This window comes from Phanerochaete carnosa, assembly GCF_000300595.1.
Source record: "Phanerochaete carnosa HHB-10118-sp unplaced genomic scaffold PHACAscaffold_8, whole genome shotgun sequence".
Classification (NCBI taxonomy): Eukaryota; Fungi; Basidiomycota; class Agaricomycetes; order Polyporales; family Phanerochaetaceae; genus Phanerochaete; species Phanerochaete carnosa.
The window spans coordinates 710,401-732,199 of record NW_006767635.1 but is presented as its reverse complement, the minus strand read 5'-3'; the positions used below and the strand labels follow the sequence as shown (position 1 = coordinate 732,199).

The window sequence follows — 21,799 nt, the reverse complement described above, 5'->3', positions numbered from 1 at the left end:
TCACTCTTCGAAGCCTCAGAGTTCCATCTTCGACTCGGAGATTGCTCCGTGGATACTTTCCTTCGATGTAATCACTGCAGCGACGAATATCCTTGCCACAAGTACGTTGCTTGATGTTGGATGCAAGGTGTATGCTAAGCAAGCGTTTCGCAGTCTTAATCGCGGTCACTATATGGCGGGTGAATAGGCTTGTAAAGCAATGCTATGAAGCGTACTCGTTGTCTCCTGTGATGTTAATCATCATAGAGTCAGGTGCGGTCTATGGCTTCGCGGTGCGTGCATGTCCATGAAATATGAGTGAAACTCCCCAAGCTGATGTTGCACCATTCAGCTTCTGCTCTTGACGGCGTTCTACACGCGAGAGAGCAATGCGCAATTTATCGTGTTGGATGCTGTGAGTCGTTATTGACCGGGTTCATGGTTAATAGCATCCACTTACCGCCTTCTACCTAGGTACCTCCGCTAATTGTAAGCGGCTCTGGGTGTGCTTGCTGCCTGTGATGAATGCGCTCATTTCTGAATGATAGGGCATCGTCTTCTGTCTCATCATATGGCGAGCCGGTCTACAGACGACTGGCGTATCGTCTGCCATTGGCACGAATGTCCGCCAACCAACATGGCTCTGGACAACCCATCCTGGCATTACGCAGGAGGTTCCCGAATCGATGACGGCTACTGCCCTCGTACTTCCTATCGAAGGCATTCCAGCATTCCCAGATCAGCAGGACTCGGACTCCTACATCCCAGAGAAAAAGGGAGAGATCACTGAAGCCTCTGTAGCAAACGCTGTATAATCATTGATTGCGAGGGCTGGTACCTCAGTTGCCGCTGATATGATACAAACATACAAGTATTGTACAAAGCATACTGGTGGTATAAAGGCGAGAACAGCCGGTACTAACAGGTATACATATATACCAACTAACCGACAGTTAGTTGGCCTGTCGAGTGCGTGTCCAATCGATTATGTGCTGTGCTTCCCAGTTTTTTTGACGACAGCCAGCCTCACTCATCTTCGTCTTCGTCCTCCTCATCTTGCTCTTCCTCGTCCTCGTCGCCGCCCTTCTGTTCGACCTCTTCGTCTTCTTCCTCGTCCGACTCGATGCGCTTGGTGGACTTGGCGGTGTTGCCCTTGGGCTGTGACCTCTTGCTGGACGACTCGGGCTTTGCTGCAACCTTGCTTTTACTCGACGATGATGCCGTAGTTTTGGTCTTCTTAGATTTATTAGATTTAGGGGCGCTGTCTTCGTCGTCGTCGTCGTCGTCATCATCAGACTTGAAACCACCATCGACCTTGGTGTAATCGACGCGGATACCACGCGTGCGGCGTCCGGTGGTCACGACCGTGGCCTCTTCTTGCAGAGCGGCCAGCTCATCTGGAGGACCGCATGCATCTATTAGAGACGTAGTTTCCGGCGTTTGCAGCGCATAACACACCTTCGTCAATACCGCCGTCAGATTCCTCCTCGAACTCCTCCTCGGACTCCTCTTCGCGCTTCGCCCTATTGCCGAGCCGGTTTGCATCGCCACCACCATGAAACAGGCAGACGGGGTGCACTCACTTTTTCCTGCTATTCTTCGTAGGGTCCTCTGCGCGACGCTTCGTTCTGGAGGACATGGGGGCTGAGACGAAAGAGGCGTACACTTATGTAACCCTGAAGCGCGGCCTTTTTGTAGACCCACTGTCTGAAGTGAATTCTAATTCCCAGAGTCCGCAATAGTAGGCTCATTTTCCCCAGGCATTCCTTGGGCGCATATATCGAGGCGAACCTTCAAGCTTCATCTGAGATTGTACAAGCGGTCCGTCACCACTAGCGTAAGCGCGGGATAGACAAGAGACGTCCCAGAAACCGTAAGGGCTGTTGTCGACTATCTTCGCATCTGAGGAACTGGAAGCCGTGAGCCACGATGAATTCGGTCGCTGACTTTCCAAGTAGAGTCTACAGGGAGTTGACAGAGATTCCCTCGTTCAAGTCGGCCCAGTTTCAGGGATCGAATGGTGAGTGACGGTTTCGGGCGTGAGACCAAAACGTCAGCACTTACTCACTATGTACATCGACAGTTATCCGAACAACGACTTCTACGCAGGACCACGCCTTGAAGACTAACAGAAAGACAGTGAAGACATTCGTTCTGAGCACCGACACGGTACTTGTGTCAGGATCTCCAGATGGATCAGAGGTTGTAGCATCCTTGGTCTCGCCTTCCGGAAAATATCTTGCAGTATTGCGAGAGACGAACGACTCTGCAGATAAGAAGCGATATGTGGAAGTATGGGCCGACGATAGGCTTCACGCTGCCGAAAACGTAACGGACAAACACGGCACGTTTTACACGGATGGTGATAGTCTTTTTCCGCCACAATGCTAAAGAGGTGCACTGACGTTACTTTAGAATTCACGTCCTCGATATCATTCTCGCCCTCCGAGACGAAGCTAGTCTATGTTGCCGAGGGTAAGGAGCCAGACAACGATACTGCCGACCCACTGTCCAAGTTCCGCTTCATACCTGACTTGGGCGAAACCTATGGCGGCAAGAAGCGGCCCACGATTTTCCTGTGTGATTGGTCTCGCGAAGCTGGCCGCGCAGTCTTGCCTCTGACTTTCGCTGAAGTCAATAGCCCGAGCGTCCTGCTGGCTCATCCTGTGTTTGCATCAGATGACAAGATCATTGCGCTAGGATACGAATACTCCGAGGATGGACGTTTACTGGGCATCGTCTACTGTCGAAATCGTGCGGCCAGTGTATGGCAGCTCACGCTGCCAAACGACTCCACCGGAAAAGAAGTTTTGGCATGCGCCGGTTTGAAGCTGACGAGCACCGGGCTCGCCTGTCGCTCCCCTCGCATTCTCCGTTACGGCGGACAAACCAAACTTGTATTCGCATCGAACTCTGCCGGTGGCCCACATGACACCTGCTCCAAGGTTGACATACTCGACCTCGACAAGTTAGAGCCGCGCACACTAGTAGAGACTGTGCACGATCCCAAGCCTGACGCTTTCCCCGGCCTCTATACGGCGTCATTTCCTGCATGTCCCTTCCTCCAATCTCCTTCCAAGGAATCCTTTCTAGTCGTCTCGTCGGTCTGGCGTAGCCGCACTACTGTTCTGCTGATCTCATTGGCCAACGGAAACGTCATCGATTTGACGCCAGCGACCGAGGAACAATGGAGCTGGACTGTCCTCTGCACCGATGGCAAATCCAGAGTTGTGTGCGCCCGCAGCGCACTAACCCGACCGCCGGAGCTAGTCCTTGGCGAAGTCGACGCTAATGCTCAGGCGTCTTGGAAGGTGCTCTACACACCAAGTGTGAGCGACGACTGTACGTTTAGTTGATTGCTCGGTGCTACATTTCCCGCATTTAATGTGCCTGATTGACAGTGCGACGAAGACTGGACGACTTAGCCATATCGATCCACGCGATCCCGGGGCGCTACCCCGTAGAGACTATCGTAGTGCGATCCAAGACGCAGAAGTCTCGGCCATGTATCACGGTACCCCATGGCGGACCGCACTCTGGAATTACAACCGCATTTGCTCCTTGGTTTTCCAGCTTCGCTGCTGAGGGCTGTAAGTCCGTCCTTATCATGTTACGCTACGGCATGAGACCAACGGATACTCTTTTAGACACCGTGGCTCTCCCAAACTACACAGGAGGGAGTGGCTTTGGGGAAAAGTATACCAGGAGTTTGCTTGGGCAGTGTGGGAGACTGGACATTGACGATTGCATGGAGTCAGTCCGCTATCTCATTAAACAAGGCATTTCGGAGGAAGACAAGCAGTACGCTTTCGGCGGCTCGCACGGTGGATTCATCGTCGCACACCGTGGGTCTTTGCCATACGTCGCGTTCATTAAAGCTAACTGCGCTCATGCTAGTTATCGGACAATTTCCCGACACGTTCAAGGCAGCCGCCATCCGCAGTCCCGTCATTAACCTGGGCGAGACGTCCACGACGGATATTCCGGACTGGTACTTCGTAGAGATTGGTGTCGAATTCCGGCCTGACTCGATCATGACGCCGGACGTGTATAAGGACGCCTTTGCGATGTCGCCCATCCTCTACGTAGACCGCGTGCGCACGCCGCTGCAAGTGTACCTCGGCCTGAAAGACCAGCGAGTGTCGTTAGACCAGGGCAAGAAATACTACCATGTCTTGAAGGCAAAGGGAAAGGAAGTGGAGATGTTTTGTTTCAAGGACGACGGACATGCTCTCGACAGTGTTGAAGGGGCCCGGGCAGTATATTACGCGGCGAAGACCCTCTTTGCAAGAGTACAAGGCGACTAATATAGGGAATGGTGGAGATATTTTAGGACTACAAATTATAGACAACGCTACATGTACTATGATCAGTAAAAGATGTGGCCGTGCTGAGAAACGAGCCCAACGCAAAACCCAGATGAATACAAGCTAAGACCACGACGTCCTGGAGGAAATTGCACCCAAATGAGCTACAAACAGTCCTACACAGACTGTCAACGTCGAGCGCAGACAAGGTTTACATGAACCAGCTCGAGCTCTGGTCCGGGAAAGCCATAAAGGTTGGCATGAGCTCCGTTTCTGAGAACGCAAAGAACGACTGCATCTGATCCGGATGTATCGTCTGTGAATCCCAAACCGACGGGAAGCCCATGTCGTGTGTCGGCAGATCGAGTTGTGGCATCTTGAATTGGACATGGGCGGAGCTCATGGGTCCCTGTGTCCCCACAGGTGTGAGTAGGGCTGGGATGGGCTGGGATGGCCCAGACCCAGTGCCAGCCTCGGTGCTTGGCTGCGCGCATGTGCCGCTGTTATTTCGCCGTTCCCAGATCCGCGACGCTACCAGCTGTTGCAGGAAGCGGGCGAAGCGGCGTCGCGGGGTTGACTCGTCCACGTCACCCACGTTTGTCGTGTCGATGGCCTGAAGCAGCCGCTTGATTAGCTCCACAACGCGAGTCTCTTGGCGCTGGTCGAGCTTGCATGAGAACTCCGGGCGAAGGCACTGGCTAAATGTAAGTGTTTCGCTTCGGAAGCTTTGGGCGTTTTGGCTTACCTTTGTGAGTATAGCAGCACCAAAGGCAGACAGCGCGAAAACGTACTCCGGCGAGTACCGAATAAAGCCGGTGGGAAGAATGCGTTCCACGACACAGTTCACTACTGCTGATGCGGCGTGCAAACACTACGGAAGGCCTGAGTATACGTACCAGAGTATCATAGGGGAGAAAGCTTACCCCGGCAAAGAACACCGTATCTTCTTGCAGTTTGCCTTGCTTCAAGATCTCTTGCAAGCCGACCGAGAACGTGACCAGTCGACAGTATTCGTATACACTACATTACTCATGTCAGCAATGCCTGGTATATTCGTGAATCAAGAGAGGTACTGACGAGATCATGAGTCCCATTCTAAGTCGATCTTCACGACCTATGGCAGCCATACACTCAGCACAGGCAAAGGGCGTTATGTGAAATGGACCTACTGGCGGTGGGAGATAGCTCTCGAGCACATCGATCTGTGGCAACCTGGTTCCATGAGCGCAGCTCGTCCGAGAACACCCGATGGGCATTTGGCAAGTCCAAGCCCTGTTGCAGATTAGCGTCTACTGAGAACTACCCAATAAAGCTCTCACGTTGCGATCGGCTCTCGAGTCCATGGCCGGGTTTACGAGCGCAGCAAATCGGCCCATAATGCGGAAGAGCTCCACTAGGGAGACCATATAATTATCGGCGTCCTGGGAAAACTTGTGCCCCAGGAACTTCGCAGCGGCGCTACGGATGAGCTGCAATGGACAACTTGAGTATTGCGGCGGCTCCAATTTCGTGGGTCCTTACCTCATCCTCCGGGATCATGAAGGGTTTGCCTAAGTTGATGCAGAAACACCGGTCGATAATGAAGCAGATGATATGCGTGCGGAGTCGATTCAGTGCTTCACGCTGGGCACGTTCATCAGCTGGCATCGTCTCTGGCACGCGGTGTAGCTCCAGGTCGAGAGCCAGCCTGGGGTGCATCGTCAGTACGCAGGCGCTAGTCATGTCAGGAAAGACCCACTCACCGGAAGGCAAGCGCGCTGTAGAAAAATTGGCGATCTTCGTCCCAGCGTTTCGCTGGAGGCATGTATGCAGCCATGAGGGCGAACGCCTGGCACATTTCCAACGTCTTGCACCCGTCAAGGAAGGCGTTCGCGGCGGCTGCCTTGGTCATATGCACCGCCATCGGGTAGATCTCCGGCTTTTCATCGTAGTACCGCGCGGCCACAGTGCAGACTGCGGTCACAGATAGTGAGTAGCTCGCAAGCGTCTCAAAAAAGACCTGCGCCTACCAACGGTGAACAGGAAAGGACAGCGACCTAACACCGCTGCCGGTGTGTGGATGTTCTCATCAAATATAGGTATGACAGGCTAGAAGCATCTTATCAGCGGGGATAGCAACACGCAGGGCCTTTCGACTGACGTTTATCCACTGATAAAATCTGCAAAGGATATATTTAGTTTATCCATGGATTTCCATCGCCATGCCCCAAGGCTACTCACATTTCAAACAAGTTGCTGACATCATCATTGTTAACGAGCCCCGAGAGAATAATATCAGGCGCAGCCTGACGCTCAACGATGAGCCGCCTGAGATCGAGGTTTGCAAATGGCCCTAATAAATCACAGGGTTCCCGATCGTGAGCCAGGCTGGTGTTTCCCCGCAAATGGACACGGGACGTACCAGGCTCGAAATAGGCAGAGCTGGTAATTCCTCCTTCGGCCGGGTCATCGTGGGGATCGCTTTCGCCACTGCTCGTCGGGTCCCGACCAGAGACAGGCGACGACAGGCGTGAGCGGCTCTCGAGCGCGGTGGCAGCGAGGACTCCCGCTGGTGCACGCTTTGCGGGAAGTGGGTGCAGGTGGAACGATGGGGTGGACTCTTGAACGTCCTCCATACCGCTGCTGACGCCCTCTGATTCGGAGTCCTCCTCGAACTCCTCGTCGAAGGCGGACAAGTCGATCTTCTGTCTTGCTGCTTCGCTCGATACTCTCGACGATCCCTGGACTTTGTCCAAATACATAAGTATGTCCCGGTACTGCGTGCGCTGCTCCGGAGTCAGTGTCAGCTTCGAAGGATTGATAGCCAGCGGGGTGGCCGTTGATGACGCCGGGTTGAGCTTGGCGAGTAGGTTGTCGATCATGACGTCTTTCTCCCTGATCTGCTTGCGCAGGATGTCACGCATGCTATGGAAGATGGTAAGTCAAGCCACGCAGCATGATGGCATAAAAAAATAGCTGACACACCCTGGTGACCGAGGCTTCCGCCCGAGGACGACGCACTCATGACCGCCAACGATACATCTCGCGCATGTATTATCGTTGTCCGCAAAGCTGCATTTCATCTATCGAGTGATTAAACGTCGATCAAAGATATCTATGAAGGGAATTATTACTTTGAGTCGCTTGCATCGCGTGCAGGCACCTGTGAGACGACTACTAGCAGAGTAGGAGTTTCCCGAGTCCTTGCGAGACTTCTTTGAGGTACTACTGGGCATATCCTGGTACGGACCGCCCATCATTGAGGGCGAAGACGATATTTTGAACGGCGATGGTACGCGGGCGGTCGAGTCGTACTGGCCTGTAACATGTGGGGACGCATAAAGATTTGAATCGAAGTAGTAGCCGGAATTAGACGGGGATCCCTGTCCGTCGGGCGTTTGTGGATAGAACATGGACGTCTCGCGTTCTGTCATGATGGCGGCAGCCGGTAAGTACGAGGTACAGAACATGGCCAGGAAAAAAGGCGACATACTGAGACCCGACCTCCAGGAGTTTATATCCGCAGGGGGATACTCTGGCGCGAAAAATTGATCAGAAGCGTAGATGGCAGCCCCGCCGTGGGATGATGAGGAAGTAGAAGGTGAGGAACGGGGATGATTGCGTTTGGCAGGCATAGTCGAACTTGCTCCGCAATTCTGTTGTCGTATGTCGGGAGTGGTGCGGGAGCACACTGGCTCGATCAAGGAACGTCGGCCGGGAAAAGGGAGAAGAGGAGTGATATCTCCCGAGTGGACGAGGCGCAGTGCAGACCAGTCGATCGAATGGGACTCGTTTATAAGCCCGAGCAAACTTACTATTCCGACGACCAGGTCGAGAGCCCGACAGGGACCTGAACGGCACGGGCAATGCGACAAGACTGGAAGTTAGCGAGGGCATGTGTGAATATGCCGATAGTACAAGGAAGATATGAGACCATACGTGGGACGTGGAGATTCAATGTCTCCGTAATGAAATCGACCTGAGATTGTCGGACGACGTCGATCTTCCAATCGCAGCAGGTCCGCCGGGTCATGTGAGATTCTTCCGTAATGGACGCGGATGACTAGAACTCACTTGCGATCAACTGCAACCCTGCTTGCATGCAGACAATAAAGTTCGCCTGCTGCGAAGCTTTGCCGTACCATCGCCTCGCGTCGGCAGATCGGACACAGTCATGGCAGCGCCAGCGTGGTCTAGACATGTCGCTGGTGATGAAAATTTCCCAGCAACCGGAAGACACAGTCCGCACATACTCTGCGTCGTCCGCGCTTGGCCACACCGCAAGTTCTAACATTGTGGAGGGACAACACTGGGCCGCAGACAAGGGCGTGCTCTGACGTGGAAAATTGTGGATGTCATTCGTGTGAAGAAAAGCGCACTGAGACGTTGTGCTTTAGAAATCCAGTCTAACGTGTCGGCCGCGAGGCTGCCCCTCACCGGAGGCGTACTTGCCCTTTCAGGTGTTGTGTCCCACGATAAGCGTCGCAGGAATGTCAATATCTGCTTCGCGCATAGTGATCGGTCGGAGCACCGGTAGTTGAGCGGCTCGAAGGAGCTGTGGCTGTCGGCACTGTGTGCAGAGCGGAACTCAAGATCATCATCGAATTGATGGCCTCTGCAAGAAAAAGTCACGGTGCATGCACGGCGCAAGAAGCGTAGATGCTTGTGTCAGCACAGGATTACAGTTGTTGGCACAGGACTACGTAACTTTTTCTTGCGCACTCACACAGACGCAAGCAATTTACTTCAGCCACCTTCTGAGAGAAAGGGAGCCCCGCGCTGTCGCGGAGTTATCCCGAATGTTCAGCGTGTCCGGTATTAGAAGCCCTTCTCGGATGGCTAGCGGGCGATACCGCACAGGAACCATCTGCTACTTTGTAATACGCGCCAAATTAGTGGTGATGTTGACATCGAGTGGCATACAGGGTATCGGATGACTAGCCGACGCACTTCAAGGTCGGGAAAGGGTCCTTCGGGCGACATCAAAATCAGCGGGTATACCATACCTTTCGGGTACTCAGTACTCAAGCCCTGCAAGAATATAATGAATCGGGTTTTATTATACCCCCGAAATTGTACCCTTTGCGACAAGCCACGAGGGAGAGCAGTGCCGGCTGGTGGCTAACACCGTACACGCCAATCCAGCCTAGTCTTGCACAGCAATTTCGATGCATCCTGCGGGGTACCTGGAACCACGCCCGCGGCTCGCACAGCCACACAGGATACATGGATATCCGATGGTACAACGGATGTCATAAGGCGTATGGGTGTGCTTCATGGTCATCACAAAGATGACCGGAAGTGTGGCTGAACGATAGGTGTTCGAAATTTAATTTCCTGAGCTCGCAGAGGGGATGATATCACCGTGAGCACATGTAAGCTTCGGTAGCTGTTTGGGAGAGTATACTGTACTTACGTTTCGAGAACGAGACGAGAAGGCGTTAAGTCCGACGGACAACCATGCAGACTTTTTCAGTGGCCGGTCATTGTCGGACGTTGACTTTCGAAAGAGCACTACATGCAAGATTCTCATCGTCGTCGTATGAGAAGCCTCCGATACCGATCGTCCCCGGGCGTTGTGGAGCTATTATAGCTCAAATAGGAAGGATATTGATCGCGTCGGTATCCCTCCATATATGGATTTTTACAGATAAGATCCGCCGCAATTGATCCATTTTTGCTCTGCGAGCTGACTCCGCTGTGCGTGAAGACCGTCTTCCACCATCCCACACCGCCAAAAAAGGCACGTCCTAAAAGCCCTTCCAAAATTACCCTCGCAAAATGGCCACTGTATCCGCATCGTCGGAGAGACTGGCCGAGCTCAAGGCTGGGGAGGACAAGCCAGAGACAGCGAACACTACGACTTCTGCGTCTGACGCTGATCTAGTCACTCAAGAACCTGCGATTGAAGCTACCACTTCAGCCGCTGGCGCCGCGAGTGACGCGACTACGTTGGATGAAGATGAGAAGGACAAGGCTCTGCGGGCGGTCCGCCAAAGTAGGTCCAGCTGTCTATCAGATTCAAAGCAACCGTTTCACGACAATCTGCCCTGCTACAGTCGAATTTTACTTTGCCGATGCCAACCTCCCATATGACAAGTACGGTTGCCACATCCCGTGCGCTAGTATACCTCTGACGCTGATGTCAATTGCTGTCCAGGTTCATGTGGACCCTCCACACCGCCAACCCGGAGCACTGGGTGCCGATCGCAACCGTAGCGTCATTCAAGCGTATGCGGGAATTTGTGCCGCTTGGAACTGATTGGCTTGTCAATGCACTGAAGAGCAGCACTGCTCTGGAGGTAGATGAAACCAATACCAAGGTTCGTCGGCGAACAGAAGTTACCGAGCCTAAGGGTCAGTTTGAGAGGAGCATCTATGCCGTGAGTCACGCTGGTCCTGCACACCTCTGTCTGTACTCAAATATGTCGTTTTATTGCAGAAAGGTTTTGGAGAAGAGGTTCCAGGCCTGCAACAAAAGCTCGAAGCGTTCTTCAACCAGTATGGTCGTACCAACGCTGTCCGCATGAGGCGCGAAGAGAACACCAAGCGCTTTAAGGCTCGTCGCTTTCACCCTGCTATTACTCGCCACGTCTGATTAATTGCTGTCCAGGGCTCCATTTTTGTCGAGTTCGACGACATGTCCTCTGTGGAGAAGTTCCTGAACGCAGATCCTAAGCCCGCATGGGACGGCCAGGAACTGCTCATCATGTCAAAGTGTGGCTGACATTCCGAACCGCCTGTTACGCGATGCGCTGATCATTCCTCGCCGTTTAGGGAGGCGTACTGCGAAATGAAGATCAAGGAGAAAGGCCTGACTGGCAAGGCGGCGAGCCTCCGCAAGGAGTCCATGACCGGCGCGGGCAGGAAGGGCTTCAATGCCTTCAAGGAGATGTCGAAGATCGCCGACGACAAGAAGGGCGGCAAGGCTAAGGCGAAGCCTGAGGTCTGGCTCGACTTCCTCGGCCAGCGCATCCGCGTCTACGAGGAGGACGGCGGCACGGTCAAGACGGAAGACGTCCCGTTCGTCAAGGGCGCGACCTTCAAGTTCGAGGGCGTCGAGGGCAATGTCAGCTTCGACGAAGTCAAGGTGCGAGCGTGGCCTCGTCCAGCCCCTGAAGCACAGTGCTGACTAGCAGACGCGCTCAGGGTCCACTCAAGGAGCGGTTCACCCGCGTGCCCTTCGTCCAGTACAACAAGGGCGACAGCTGGGGGTACGTCGCCTTCGACAAGGCGCTGACCGAGGAGGACGTCACCTACATCAAGGAGAAGATTGGCACCCTGGGCTCGAAACCTGTTACATGGGCGTTCCTGGACGGTACGCCCTTTATCATCTGCCCACCATGTCACACCACCTGATCACTCCGTCTATCATTAGAGGAGACAGAGAAGGCCTTCCAGATCGAGCGCGCCTCGGCCGCCGCAAAGCGCGCGCTGCACTTCTCTCAGCGAGACGATCGCGGCAGTAGGGGCCGAGGACGCGGTGGCGCGCGCGGGGGGCGCGGGGGCCGTGGTGGTGGTCGCGGTCGTGAAAAGCGCGAGGGGAAGAACGCAGGCGAAGCGAACCCTGCGGCAGGTGATGAGCAGGCGGGCGACAAGCGGAAACGCACAATTGAGCCCGATGGCGGCGCCTTCGTCGGCACGAGGGGGCAGGGCGTCCCCACTATCACTAGTGCAAAGAAGGCGAAGACGGACGATGAGTCATAAGGCGTCTTATCTCTGAACGTTGCATCTATTCGTTGTAGTACTAGTCTACTTGCTCTATGTATGAATATTCCACACATTGCACCCCGCAGAAGCACTCAAATTTGGTGGATTTCGTCGATGTTCGGACGTGTAGATGTACCATACGAGAAGTAAGAGGAACATAATCCAGCTATGGTTCGTGGTTGGATTACATAGGTGACACAGTAGCTGCCGGTACAATAATACTTCTGAAGAGCTGCTAAGCCTACACTTCCAGTCTAAATATCTCATTCTAGAGGAGGGGATGGAGACAAGGACAGAGACAAGTAGGTTGAAAACTTCGTTTCAGCTGTCAGAGGGTTCAGCGACAGAAATGTGACGCTGACGAGCTGGGTACTTGTTACTTCACAAGCACTCCGTTGACACGGAATAAGAAGAGGCGTGGTCCCTGATAGCCCCTTCAGTACCCAGGAGGCTCAGATGGAGAGTTTCGTCACTCACCGCAAAGGAGAGAGCAGAAATCAGCCATCTACGAGGAAGACATGTAGGCTATTCCTAGCGCGACCACTGACAAGGGACTTACGTGTAACAAATGCCAGCCATAGACGACCTAAAGAACTTGAATAGCATGGTGTTAGCGAAGAGTGAGACTTATGAATTCAATATTTGGTTTGATGCGTCCCTTGGCGGGCCGGGCACGTACCAAAGATCAGGATGTATCCCCATACACCATCCATGACAAAGTTTGTCGTTGTCAGTCTCTTTCCCCATCCCCGGTTGACTACGAGCACAATTTTCGCCAAGGTTGATACGAGCAGAGTGGTCTCAAAAGTGAACTAAATGATCCTGTGGAGAAATCCGGCTTGAGACATGTTATACTCGAACACGGCGGAGCTGAGCTTACCAATACGCTATAAAGAATAGAGAGGCGGAAGTCATAAAATACTTGTCGTCGAGGCTGAAGTTGAATATGACAGTGGCGTAGATGCACGAAAGCCCCGACAGCTCGGCGACGAACAGAACGGATAGTACGGCGAGTAATGTACGATCCTTGCTACATGGGATGTACACTGGAGGCAACATAATCAATCTCTAATGCCGCCACACTAGGGGGTGTGTACCACGCAGCATGAGAATAACATCTATGCTGGTGATAATAAGCTGCAAGAGGACTGCTTGGATTACCTCTATCACTGAGAATCGTAAGCCGGTTGAGCCGCCTACAGTTAAGGGAAACAGAGCCCTAAATATGCGTTAGGATGATAGACAGGATGAAGTATGTAGGGTCGGCTCACAGCTGGAAGACCCATGGTAGATATCTTGCGACGAGGTACACTTAGCAGGCGTCCGGCGCTTTCTGGCGATGTATGTCGAAGGTTTATTGCGAGAATTGTGAGCAACGATGCCTCCTGTCATACAAACTCAACCCGCGCATTCCATTGCTAGCTGTCGCGATCAAGTAGTAACTCAAAGTACACGCCTCATCGCGCAAGGTGACAGTGATATCCCACGTCAACAGCGTCACCGAAGCAACTGTAACAGCAGTCAGTCCAGTCAAGTGCGTAACTGTAATCGTGTTTCTCACCTTCAGTGTAACTAGTCGCTCTGGTATCACCCAGAAGATGGGCGAGAGCCTGTTTGGGACAGGAACCTGCGTGCCTCGTAGCAAGGGAAGATAGAGAGTTAGCGAAGTTTCCGGGAAAAACTCAAGCACGCTCAACTTCTTGTACATTAATGCTCCCTACCGCATTTTCAGACCACCATGCACTATCAGCCAAATGGCTTCCATCCAGTGGACAGTGCTCCGAAGCATCAAGCTCCATGTCGTGAAGAATTGGTGTTCCGCGCCATCGGAAGCCTCGACGGCGTGTGGCAAACGGCCGTGAGGGCGGCACTAGCCTCGTTGACTCGGCCCATATGAAAGACTGCTGTGCATGCACCACGAAGATGCTATAGAGAGTCCATTCTACGGTGAGCAGCTCAGGCCACAAGAGTATCGATGTCAGGGACTTGGCGAGCCGTGCTCGTCATCACAGCCTTCTTCTAGTACACGCTGTACTGGGACCGCGAAGAGCATGTCCAGTCGAACCAGGACGATGACTGACTTCCGGTTCGGCGTGGAGGTCTCAGTGTACTTCGTGAACGCGTGAAGGTTGGCATCAAGTTTCAGAGCGCCCAACTTGAACTTCGTGCGGTTACACGAAGGTACTAAAAATAAAATGCTCGACTTCTAGTACGAGCTGTCGATAGTGGAAAACTACCGGGACTATTGCATGACACCATAGCATTTAAATCAATTTATGAAGGGCCCTCTGGTGTGCTAAGCTTCTTAGATAACTCATTTAAGAGGAGAAGACGGGTCTGAGCACCGTGACGTTGTTAGCCAAGTATGCGCTTCGCGATGTCGGCGCTGAAAGTATCCGGGGATAACAAGCTAGACACTTGCGCTGAACATCTCACGGGGATCCGTTGATATGGGATGAGGCTGAGACGTGATCCCGGTCGGCCACCTTAGTACGCAGGAGGCTGAGAGATAATTTATCGCTCACTGCAAATTGAAGGAGAGAACGGAGGATAGCCACCTATAACGAAGATATATGTCATTGGTACTTGCAAGTAGCTCGTTTCAGCTGTGGATAACATGAACAAATGGTGGCAATAAATAAATTCCGTATCGTATGAGAGACTCCGATTCATTGGCATATGTCACGAAAACGCGCTGTGTCGTAATGAGCGCCTGCAATCGTAGACTCGGACTTGTTCAATGCGCCACACTAGCTATAGGGTACTAGAGAGTTTAACAAGTAGATAATGGAGTAGAAAGTTCTAGTCAGGTTCGAAGGTATTGACGTACACCATCAAAGATGAGTTGAAGCAAGAAACTGAACCCTAGTCTGAGACCGCAGCTGCAGCGCCCAAATTCGTGGCACAGCCGAGCACGAATCAGTCTTGTATCCGAGTTGCTTACCCAGCAGCCCCCGGATGCAGTGCTTTCGCCTCATCTATCCTAGACACAATCAGCATCAACAGCAGTATCATCCTATATTCATATTCAAAGCTGGACCGCGATCTCGCAACAATTCACCGTTGCCGTGCTACATCGCTACCAGGGCGATAAGATGAGAGACAGCGAAGCGAGGTTGCTCCGCACGCATGATCATTTTACACGTTAATTCTGATATCTGTCTCCATCTGGGTGCTGTCTCTATAGAGCGGCCCCGCAATCGGACGACACATAGGAATGAACGAGTGCCTGCTCTGTACGATAATCAGCCATGACATGACACTCTGCCAAGCAGTTCCAAGACGTACCGAATATTCCGTTGCCGAAGTTGTCTTTATCTTTGAAGGGGGAGGGCAAATCTGGGGATGTAGGCGAGTACGGCGAGACCCAGATGTGTGGGGTCAGAGGCGTCAAAGGTGAAAGCGGGATGGTAATGGGTTCGGAGCTTGTTATTGATACTCTGCTGATATTTCGTCGGCGTGGGTTGAGAATGACACGGGACCCCTGGTAGACTCTTCAATGTGCAGGAAACGGAGGTGAGCGTGCTACGACTTACTGCAAAGGAGAGAACGGAGAGCAGCCACCTGCAAAGTCATAGTGTCAGCCAATTTCAGATAGGCTACTATGCCAATCGGAGGACTTGCGTGTAACAGATACCAGCAAGGGGCGTTGTATTGAACTTGTAGAGCATCGCATTGACAAGCATGGTAACTAATAGACACGTCAATCAACTGCTCGTTCGCCGCCAAGTACAAATACACACCGAAGATCAGAGTATACGCCCATGTGCCATCCGTGACGAAGTCCCTCATCACCGGTCTTCTTCCCCACCCTTGTTTGACTGCGCAGCCGAACTTGACCAAGGTTAATACGAAGAGTATAGTCTCGAAAGCAAGCGAAACAATCCTATTAACGACGCAGTCTGAGATGTGGATTCTCCAAAGGTGAGGCGACATAAACGTACCAGTATACTACAAAGAGCGAAGGGCTCGAGGTCACAAAGCATTCGTCGTTAAAGGTGAGCTTAGGTGTGACGACCGCGAGGATGTATGAAAGACCGAACAGCTCAGCAAGGAACAGAGCGGAAAGCACGCCCAGAAGGGCGCGACTCCTGTTGTAGAGTGCATACACTGAAGGCCGTTAGTTGATTTTATCTATAGACTGCAGAAATGATACGTACCACGCGTTATGAGAATGGCGTCTACACTGGTGATGATGAGCTGCAAGATGACTGCTTGGACCGTCATCCACCGTTTGCATTCAATGATTGAGAACCGCAGGCCGGTTGAACCACCAATATTCAAGGGCAACAGAGCCCTGTTTCTGAATCAGGATATTGTCAAGCAGAGAAATAAGAAGACTCTTCTCACAGCTGAAAAACCCACGGCAAGTATCTTGCAACGAGATACATGCCCTTGGCAGGCGTCCAATTTTTTCTGTCAATCGTTGGAAACTAAGATCAAGATAGTTTAAATATGGTTAATCTTGCTTACTCCCATATCAACTCAACCTGTATTTCAAGTCAATAGCGCCATCGCGGCGAGGAGGGAACTTGCAGTACACACCTCTTCAGAGAATGTGACAATGGTATCCCACGTCAAGAGTGTTATCGAAGCCACTAGTGCAACAGTGAGCCCGTCGCATTCGATACGAAAAATCTCCAGACTCACCTTCACTGTAGCTAACTGACCTGGTTTGCGTCAGTATGGCGTTACGAGACTGGTCAGTGTAGCCTTCGTACAGCATGATAGCAACGAGAGGGAGTAGGCAGAAGGGGGATCACAAGGGAAAGGAAGCATCTTCCAGCAGAGCGCGCGCAGTTTATACGTTCTCGTACGTGGTTTATCCGTAAAGCGAAGGGTCTCACAGACGTCGCAGGAACCAAACTCCATGCGGTGATTCCGAGCTTCTTGAGCGTTGTTCAACACATGATGCTTTCCTGAATGCCAGTTCATACCCTTCGTTCACGATGAGATGGAGATCTCTGAGTGGCAAAGCCGACAGATGCTTGATGAAGATGGAACGGCGTCCCGTGCTTGTCGGTAAGCAGCTCGATGGCAAGACCTTTAATGGCTATAAAATGCCAGGTAGAGGCTCTTCCTCCGATTACAGACGTAACCTCCGTGTCGCTGTAATGACATGAGGAATTCCGGTATGCGCATGGAACGGTGCTGTGCGAACATTTGAGTCAGCCACGGGACTTCCAGAGTGACAACCGGGGGAACTGGGGGGGACTTCAGACGTGTATGTATGTATGACTAAGAAATTGTGTATGCCAGAGGTGCACCAATCAGAATGACGGACTGCCATAGTTTGTCTAGATGCGAGGTCAACTGGATGTGGCAGTGCGCAACAAGTCAGACCGGCGAAAAATTCAACAGCATTGGAGCGCCCATCTTTGTGGCACGGCTGATGCCGGGATACTATCTCAATTGAGCGCCAAATTGCTTTCGCTCAATATAGCCATGCACTGGATAGTAAGCAGTTTCTTCCCTAAGAAACATTGGAGGCTAAACTTCAATTTTCGCCGATTTTCACGTAGTTTAAGCTCTTTTGGTCGGTTTTGCACCAGTTTCTGCCCTCAGCGCACAACTGAGGAAAAATTGGTCCTTTTCTGACTCACCAGTTCTGGTTAGGATCTTCTCAAGAAACTGCGCATACCACCCTGTGCCATCATGACCACCGCCATTATTCTGGGTTATGTCGCGTACTCATAACAGCGTCTTACTATTATTCTAAGCCTCAAATCTCTTGATACGCGGGCCGGGCAGCGATTATTTCCGCCGGCCGGTTGTACTTCGGAGGTCACGGTGTAGATCGCGGCGCGGTTGGCATCTTCTTCGAAGGCATCGTGACCATCTGTGCACACAGTTACCATCTAAGTCCAACGAACCGTTACAAGCTGTGTGTGCGAGTATGATATCTTAATAAGCCGAACCCCTTGCTGTTCACATTCCACTGCCGGTAGCGATGTTCCACTTCATCCCGGTCTCCACGATTCTCTGGGCAACAGCTTGGACGTCTCAGGCTGCTGCGGTTCCCTCTGCTACTTACGACGTGACTCTCCCTAGCTCCCACCCGTTGATAGCGTATCACGGTAGATGGGACGCATCCCCGGGGACATGGTGGTACGTCCCAAGCGGTTTAACTATGACAACACATCCTCAATTTATCTTAGGGCCGGCTCCGGCTTCAAACTCAATGTTGAAAACCTGCAGGCTCTTGAGCTTAACTTGGGTCCACATACAACTTCACCTCTTACCTCGGTCGGCGTGTCAGTGAACTATGGTCCCTACGTCACGGCGAACGTTTCCGAAGGGCCGAACGCTATCCCTCTGAGTGGATTATCTACAGCAGAAGCTGATGCGAGCGGCAAGAACACCGTGATCAGAATCACGACGGAAGGCTGGCAGGACAATCGGATGCAACTGGAGTCAATTGCGCTCAATCAGGTCGGCTGCCTGAAATATCTCTGTTGCAATTAGTCTGACCGAACCTCGGAGTGCAGGGAGCACAGCTCAAGCCATACATACCGTCGAAGCTATTCTTTCAGGTTATCGGCGACTCGCTCTCCGCAGTGAGTCTCGAGCGTCGGGCTGTTGTATTCAGCGCAGTTGACGTTTCTGCAAGGGCCAATACCTCGAACAAGGCGTACTGCAAGCCTGGCCAGTGCTGACCTCCGAAGCTTTCAAAGCAGAATCGCGAGTGAATGCGCAACCGGGTGCATGCTTGACGGTTAGTTACCACGCAAATTGGTTTCAGCGGCTCGCACTGAAGGCGTGTAGGACATTCCTGCTTGGGGTAACGTTCACGGTGTCAGCTACGAGTACTTCAGAGTGAGTAGAGCTCTTCTAGTCCTGGGTATTTCTAAACTCATCACCCCCAACGTGCTCAAGACTGAAGACACCGGCTACTACTACACGACGGACCACAACTTCACGACGCCCTGGGATTTCTCCCGTGACGACCCAGCGCCGACGCACGTCGTGATTCACATCGGGTACGCAAAGCAACCGTTCACGTGAATCCGTTGCAGTGTCAGCTGACGGCGTTGAACGTAACGACAGAGCGAACGACGTTTCGCAGAACGTCACCGCCTCCGACTTTGAGCAGACATACCTCAGCTTCATCTCGCGCCTGCGCACACTCTACCACTCGCAGCCGATCCTGGTGTTTACTCCTGTACGCCGACTTTGATCCTCCCGTTAGTGAAGACGCTGATATGTAACGAACGCAGTGGGGCTGGCCCGCGGCTGACGGAAGCATCAGCTACTATTACCCAGGAAGCTACGAAAAAGTTGTCGAGGAACGGTACGTCGAACAAGGTCCCTCGTGCTAATTTGTCACCCTAATGCAAGATGGCATACAGTCACACCATCGGCGATGAGAACGTTTTCCTCGTGAACACGACAGGGTGGGTCAGCTGGGAGGATGTCTTCCCAAGGTACGTTATCCTATTGCCCTACAGGCAGGCGGCATTGACCGACGTCGTTGAGAAGCAACGGTCATCCGACGGAGGCGGGCCACCAGAAGATCGCGGGCTTATTCGAGGCGTGGCTTGAGACCTGGGGACTACAGCCTGAGACAGCATGGCCAACGAAGGTTCTAGTTTGATGCAACTGTCCCCATAGCGTTTTTGGCATATGCATTTCTACCCAGCACGTAGATATGGCTTGTGGTTTCGTCGAGACGAGATGTATGTAACAAGTGCTCCATCCAAAAATATGTGCATCCCAGGCCCGAGGATATCTTATCATAAGATGTGTCGATTAGAGACTGTTATCCGGCAGCTCGAATCCAGCCGAATGAAGCAGGGTAGCAAACTAGAACAGCGTTTCAGTATGCGTAAAAGTGTTAAAACATTGTTGATTTTTACCTGGACTTTGGCAATTGACTTGATCTGTTCGAAGTCATATCCTTGGCGGTCGCTTAAGTCACCTACACTCTGATCAGCGACATGCAAGCAGCTCATAACAAAACACTCACCGCTGTTGTGGTACATCGGATCTGCAATCGTACCCGCACGCTCAAAAACCTGGGTAGATGGGAAACCTTGTTCGTGGAAACTCTACATGTCTCTGGTCAGCTTAAACTGAAGTGTAACGTAAGTAACGAGCAAATGCTCGCCTGGTGGTCGCTACAGCATGCTGGCGTAAAGCCGACGGTGAGCTCAGGGCTGTAGAGGGCAGAGAGGTTCGCAACAAGGTGTGTGACTGCAGGTGTACCAATCCTACGATATGCGTCAGCGACGATTATAGAGTTTAAGAGAGTCGGCCCACAGGTTGGGAAGACCGAGCTGCGGAGGCTCGCCCGGCTTGTGGTACCCAATCATGTCGGCCTGGACCATTAGCGTGAGGTTCGCGCCTTGCTCGCGCAGTTCACCTGGATCATCACGCGAGCATCAGTCCCCGTACAAACTCAGCACCAGAAACGAGGGACGCACGAGCGTAAGCACGTGAACCGAGCAGACCTTGCTCCTCGCCGCCGAACGCGCACAGCTGCACATTCTTCCTAAACTTGACACCAAGCCGCTTGATGGTGCGCGCGATAGAAAGAAGCGCGACTGTGCCGCTGCCATCGTCGTCTCCACCTGGAGCGCGCGTGAGGCCAAAGGAGCCGCGGCTATCGTAGTGCGCACTGAGCAAGATGGTCTCGGTGGTGTTGACGGTTGAGGAGTACGAACTGCAGACAACGTTCAGCACACGGGTAAGAGCAACCATTTCCTCGACGACGCACCAGATGACATTAGGCGTGAAACCGCTTTGAAATGGTTGCAGATTACATGTCGCGCCCGTCTCCTCAAACCGCTCTTTCAGCCACTCCGCAGCCGTACGTGCATCGTCTGAGAACGAGTGTCGTGAGATGATGGGCGACTTCGGGTCCTCGCCGGTCAGCCAGCGGACGTCGTGTTTCATATGTGGAACCGAAATGTTGCTGACGACGGACGCGACGACGGGGTCGAACTTGGCGTGCTTAAGGATATCCCTGACGCGCTCCACCGCCGTGATGGGCACAGGGATGAAGGGCTGGGGCTTCGAGGGTATGATCATGGACTTCCAAAACCGTGGGAGGTGCATGTCGATCGTCGGAGCGAGCGATTCGTCTACGCGGAGGAGCATTGCGCTGGCCGTCCTCTCGCGATACATGACCTCGACAGGCTCGGGCTTCTGCTCACCATCCAAGATGCGCTGTTGACCATCTGACATAGACAGTGAAGCTGCAGACTTGATGCTGGCAAGAACGTAGTCGAAGGCATCTTGCGCCTGGATAGAGAGCAACGAGTCGTCCACAGCCGCCGCTTCGCTCTCAAGCCATACGAACTTGGTCTTTAGAGGATGAAGAGCGTCGGAAAGACCACCTCGGTTTATCTGGGGAAACGCTTCCTCCAAGCACGCCTCGTCAGACGTGCCATAGAAGCTCCATTTACCCGTGGGCGATAACCCGTAGAATGACAGACATGGTGCGAGCCGGTCCTGTAACTCTCTTGGCCCCTCCGGGAGCATGAGCAAGATGAGCGGGACAAGCGACGCGAAGGAGATAACCGTAACGACGATCGATCCCTGAATAATTATGTGATGCGCTATTTGATGCGCTCCTTCCCGATACAGTACAGTAAATGCTTGATTCCGTCAGTAATATGCCCGGGACTGACAACTACACCAAATTCCACTGAATATGGAGTGTACTCACTGGCACCCACTGGTATCCAGTGAAGTCCAGTGCTAGTCTCCAGTGGCTGCTGCTGTTGGCTGGTGGGTATCAGTGAGTAACAGTGAATGGCAGTGAGACACACCGGATCCCGCTGGGCTTCGCAGGTTGCCACCGGCTACTGGCACACATCACC

The 21,799-nt window shown here is 52.7% G+C and overlaps 6 protein-coding genes across 6 annotated transcripts; 2 read left to right on the top strand and 4 right to left on the bottom strand.

Moving 5' to 3' along the window:
• Nucleotides 1–522: 522 nt before the first annotated feature.
• Nucleotides 523–4,999, top strand: PHACADRAFT_211679 (uncharacterized protein). The gene is made up of 6 exons (XM_007398709.1): nt 523–1,999; nt 2,063–2,341; nt 2,395–3,321; nt 3,381–3,569; nt 3,627–3,824; nt 3,877–4,999. Exons 1-6 carry the CDS (start codon nt 1,909–1,911, stop codon nt 4,284–4,286), a joined length of 2,094 nt encoding a protein of 697 aa, XP_007398771.1. The 5' UTR covers nt 523–1,908; the 3' UTR covers nt 4,287–4,999.
• PHACADRAFT_30944 (uncharacterized protein) lies at nt 4,874–7,900 on the bottom strand (the record flags this gene model as incomplete). Its single annotated transcript, XM_007398475.1, has 14 exons — nt 4,874–4,984; nt 5,032–5,157; nt 5,183–5,306; nt 5,364–5,400; nt 5,456–5,558; nt 5,606–5,755; nt 5,808–5,973; nt 6,029–6,239; nt 6,296–6,374; nt 6,427–6,445; nt 6,507–6,618; nt 6,688–7,190; nt 7,251–7,348; nt 7,400–7,900. 14 exons carry the CDS (start codon nt 7,898–7,900, stop codon nt 4,874–4,876), a joined length of 2,340 nt encoding a protein of 779 aa, XP_007398537.1.
• A 2,138-nt stretch (nt 7,901–10,038) lies between these two features.
• PHACADRAFT_260796 (uncharacterized protein) lies at nt 10,039–12,080 on the top strand. Its single transcript, XM_007398708.1, has 8 exons — nt 10,039–10,263; nt 10,325–10,364; nt 10,426–10,648; nt 10,708–10,824; nt 10,879–10,982; nt 11,043–11,355; nt 11,415–11,583; nt 11,644–12,080. The coding sequence occupies exons 1-8, from the start codon at nt 10,047–10,049 to the stop codon at nt 11,970–11,972; spliced, it is 1,512 nt and encodes a 503-aa protein (XP_007398770.1). The 5' UTR covers nt 10,039–10,046; the 3' UTR covers nt 11,973–12,080.
• Nucleotides 12,081–12,844: 764 nt separating this feature from the next.
• Nucleotides 12,845–13,194, bottom strand: PHACADRAFT_260795 (uncharacterized protein). The gene has a single exon (XM_007398707.1). It carries the CDS (start codon nt 13,032–13,034, stop codon nt 12,852–12,854), a length of 183 nt encoding a protein of 60 aa, XP_007398769.1. The 5' UTR covers nt 13,035–13,194; the 3' UTR covers nt 12,845–12,851.
• A 1,829-nt stretch (nt 13,195–15,023) lies between these two features.
• PHACADRAFT_186572 (uncharacterized protein) lies at nt 15,024–16,898 on the bottom strand. Its single transcript, XM_007398706.1, has 11 exons — nt 16,626–16,898; nt 16,521–16,573; nt 16,449–16,465; nt 16,326–16,391; nt 16,136–16,272; nt 15,920–16,085; nt 15,719–15,861; nt 15,613–15,666; nt 15,512–15,539; nt 15,264–15,469; nt 15,024–15,239 (listed from the first exon to the last, which is right to left on the bottom strand). Exons 1-11 carry the CDS (start codon nt 16,699–16,701, stop codon nt 15,157–15,159), a joined length of 1,029 nt encoding a protein of 342 aa, XP_007398768.1. The 5' UTR covers nt 16,702–16,898; the 3' UTR covers nt 15,024–15,156.
• A 1,034-nt stretch (nt 16,899–17,932) lies between these two features.
• PHACADRAFT_260789 (uncharacterized protein) lies at nt 17,933–21,458 on the bottom strand (the record flags this gene model as incomplete). Its single annotated transcript, XM_007398705.1, has 16 exons — nt 17,933–18,083; nt 18,134–18,407; nt 18,464–18,532; nt 18,586–18,690; nt 18,741–18,791; nt 18,852–18,955; nt 19,023–19,137; nt 19,193–19,266; nt 19,325–19,399; nt 19,455–19,778; nt 19,832–19,893; nt 19,942–20,023; nt 20,083–20,185; nt 20,235–20,337; nt 20,399–20,637; nt 20,692–21,458. 7 exons carry the CDS (start codon nt 21,456–21,458, stop codon nt 19,725–19,727), a joined length of 1,410 nt encoding a protein of 469 aa, XP_007398767.1. The 3' UTR covers nt 17,933–18,083; nt 18,134–18,407; nt 18,464–18,532; nt 18,586–18,690; nt 18,741–18,791; nt 18,852–18,955; nt 19,023–19,137; nt 19,193–19,266; nt 19,325–19,399; nt 19,455–19,724.
• Nucleotides 21,459–21,799: the final 341 nt, after the last annotated feature.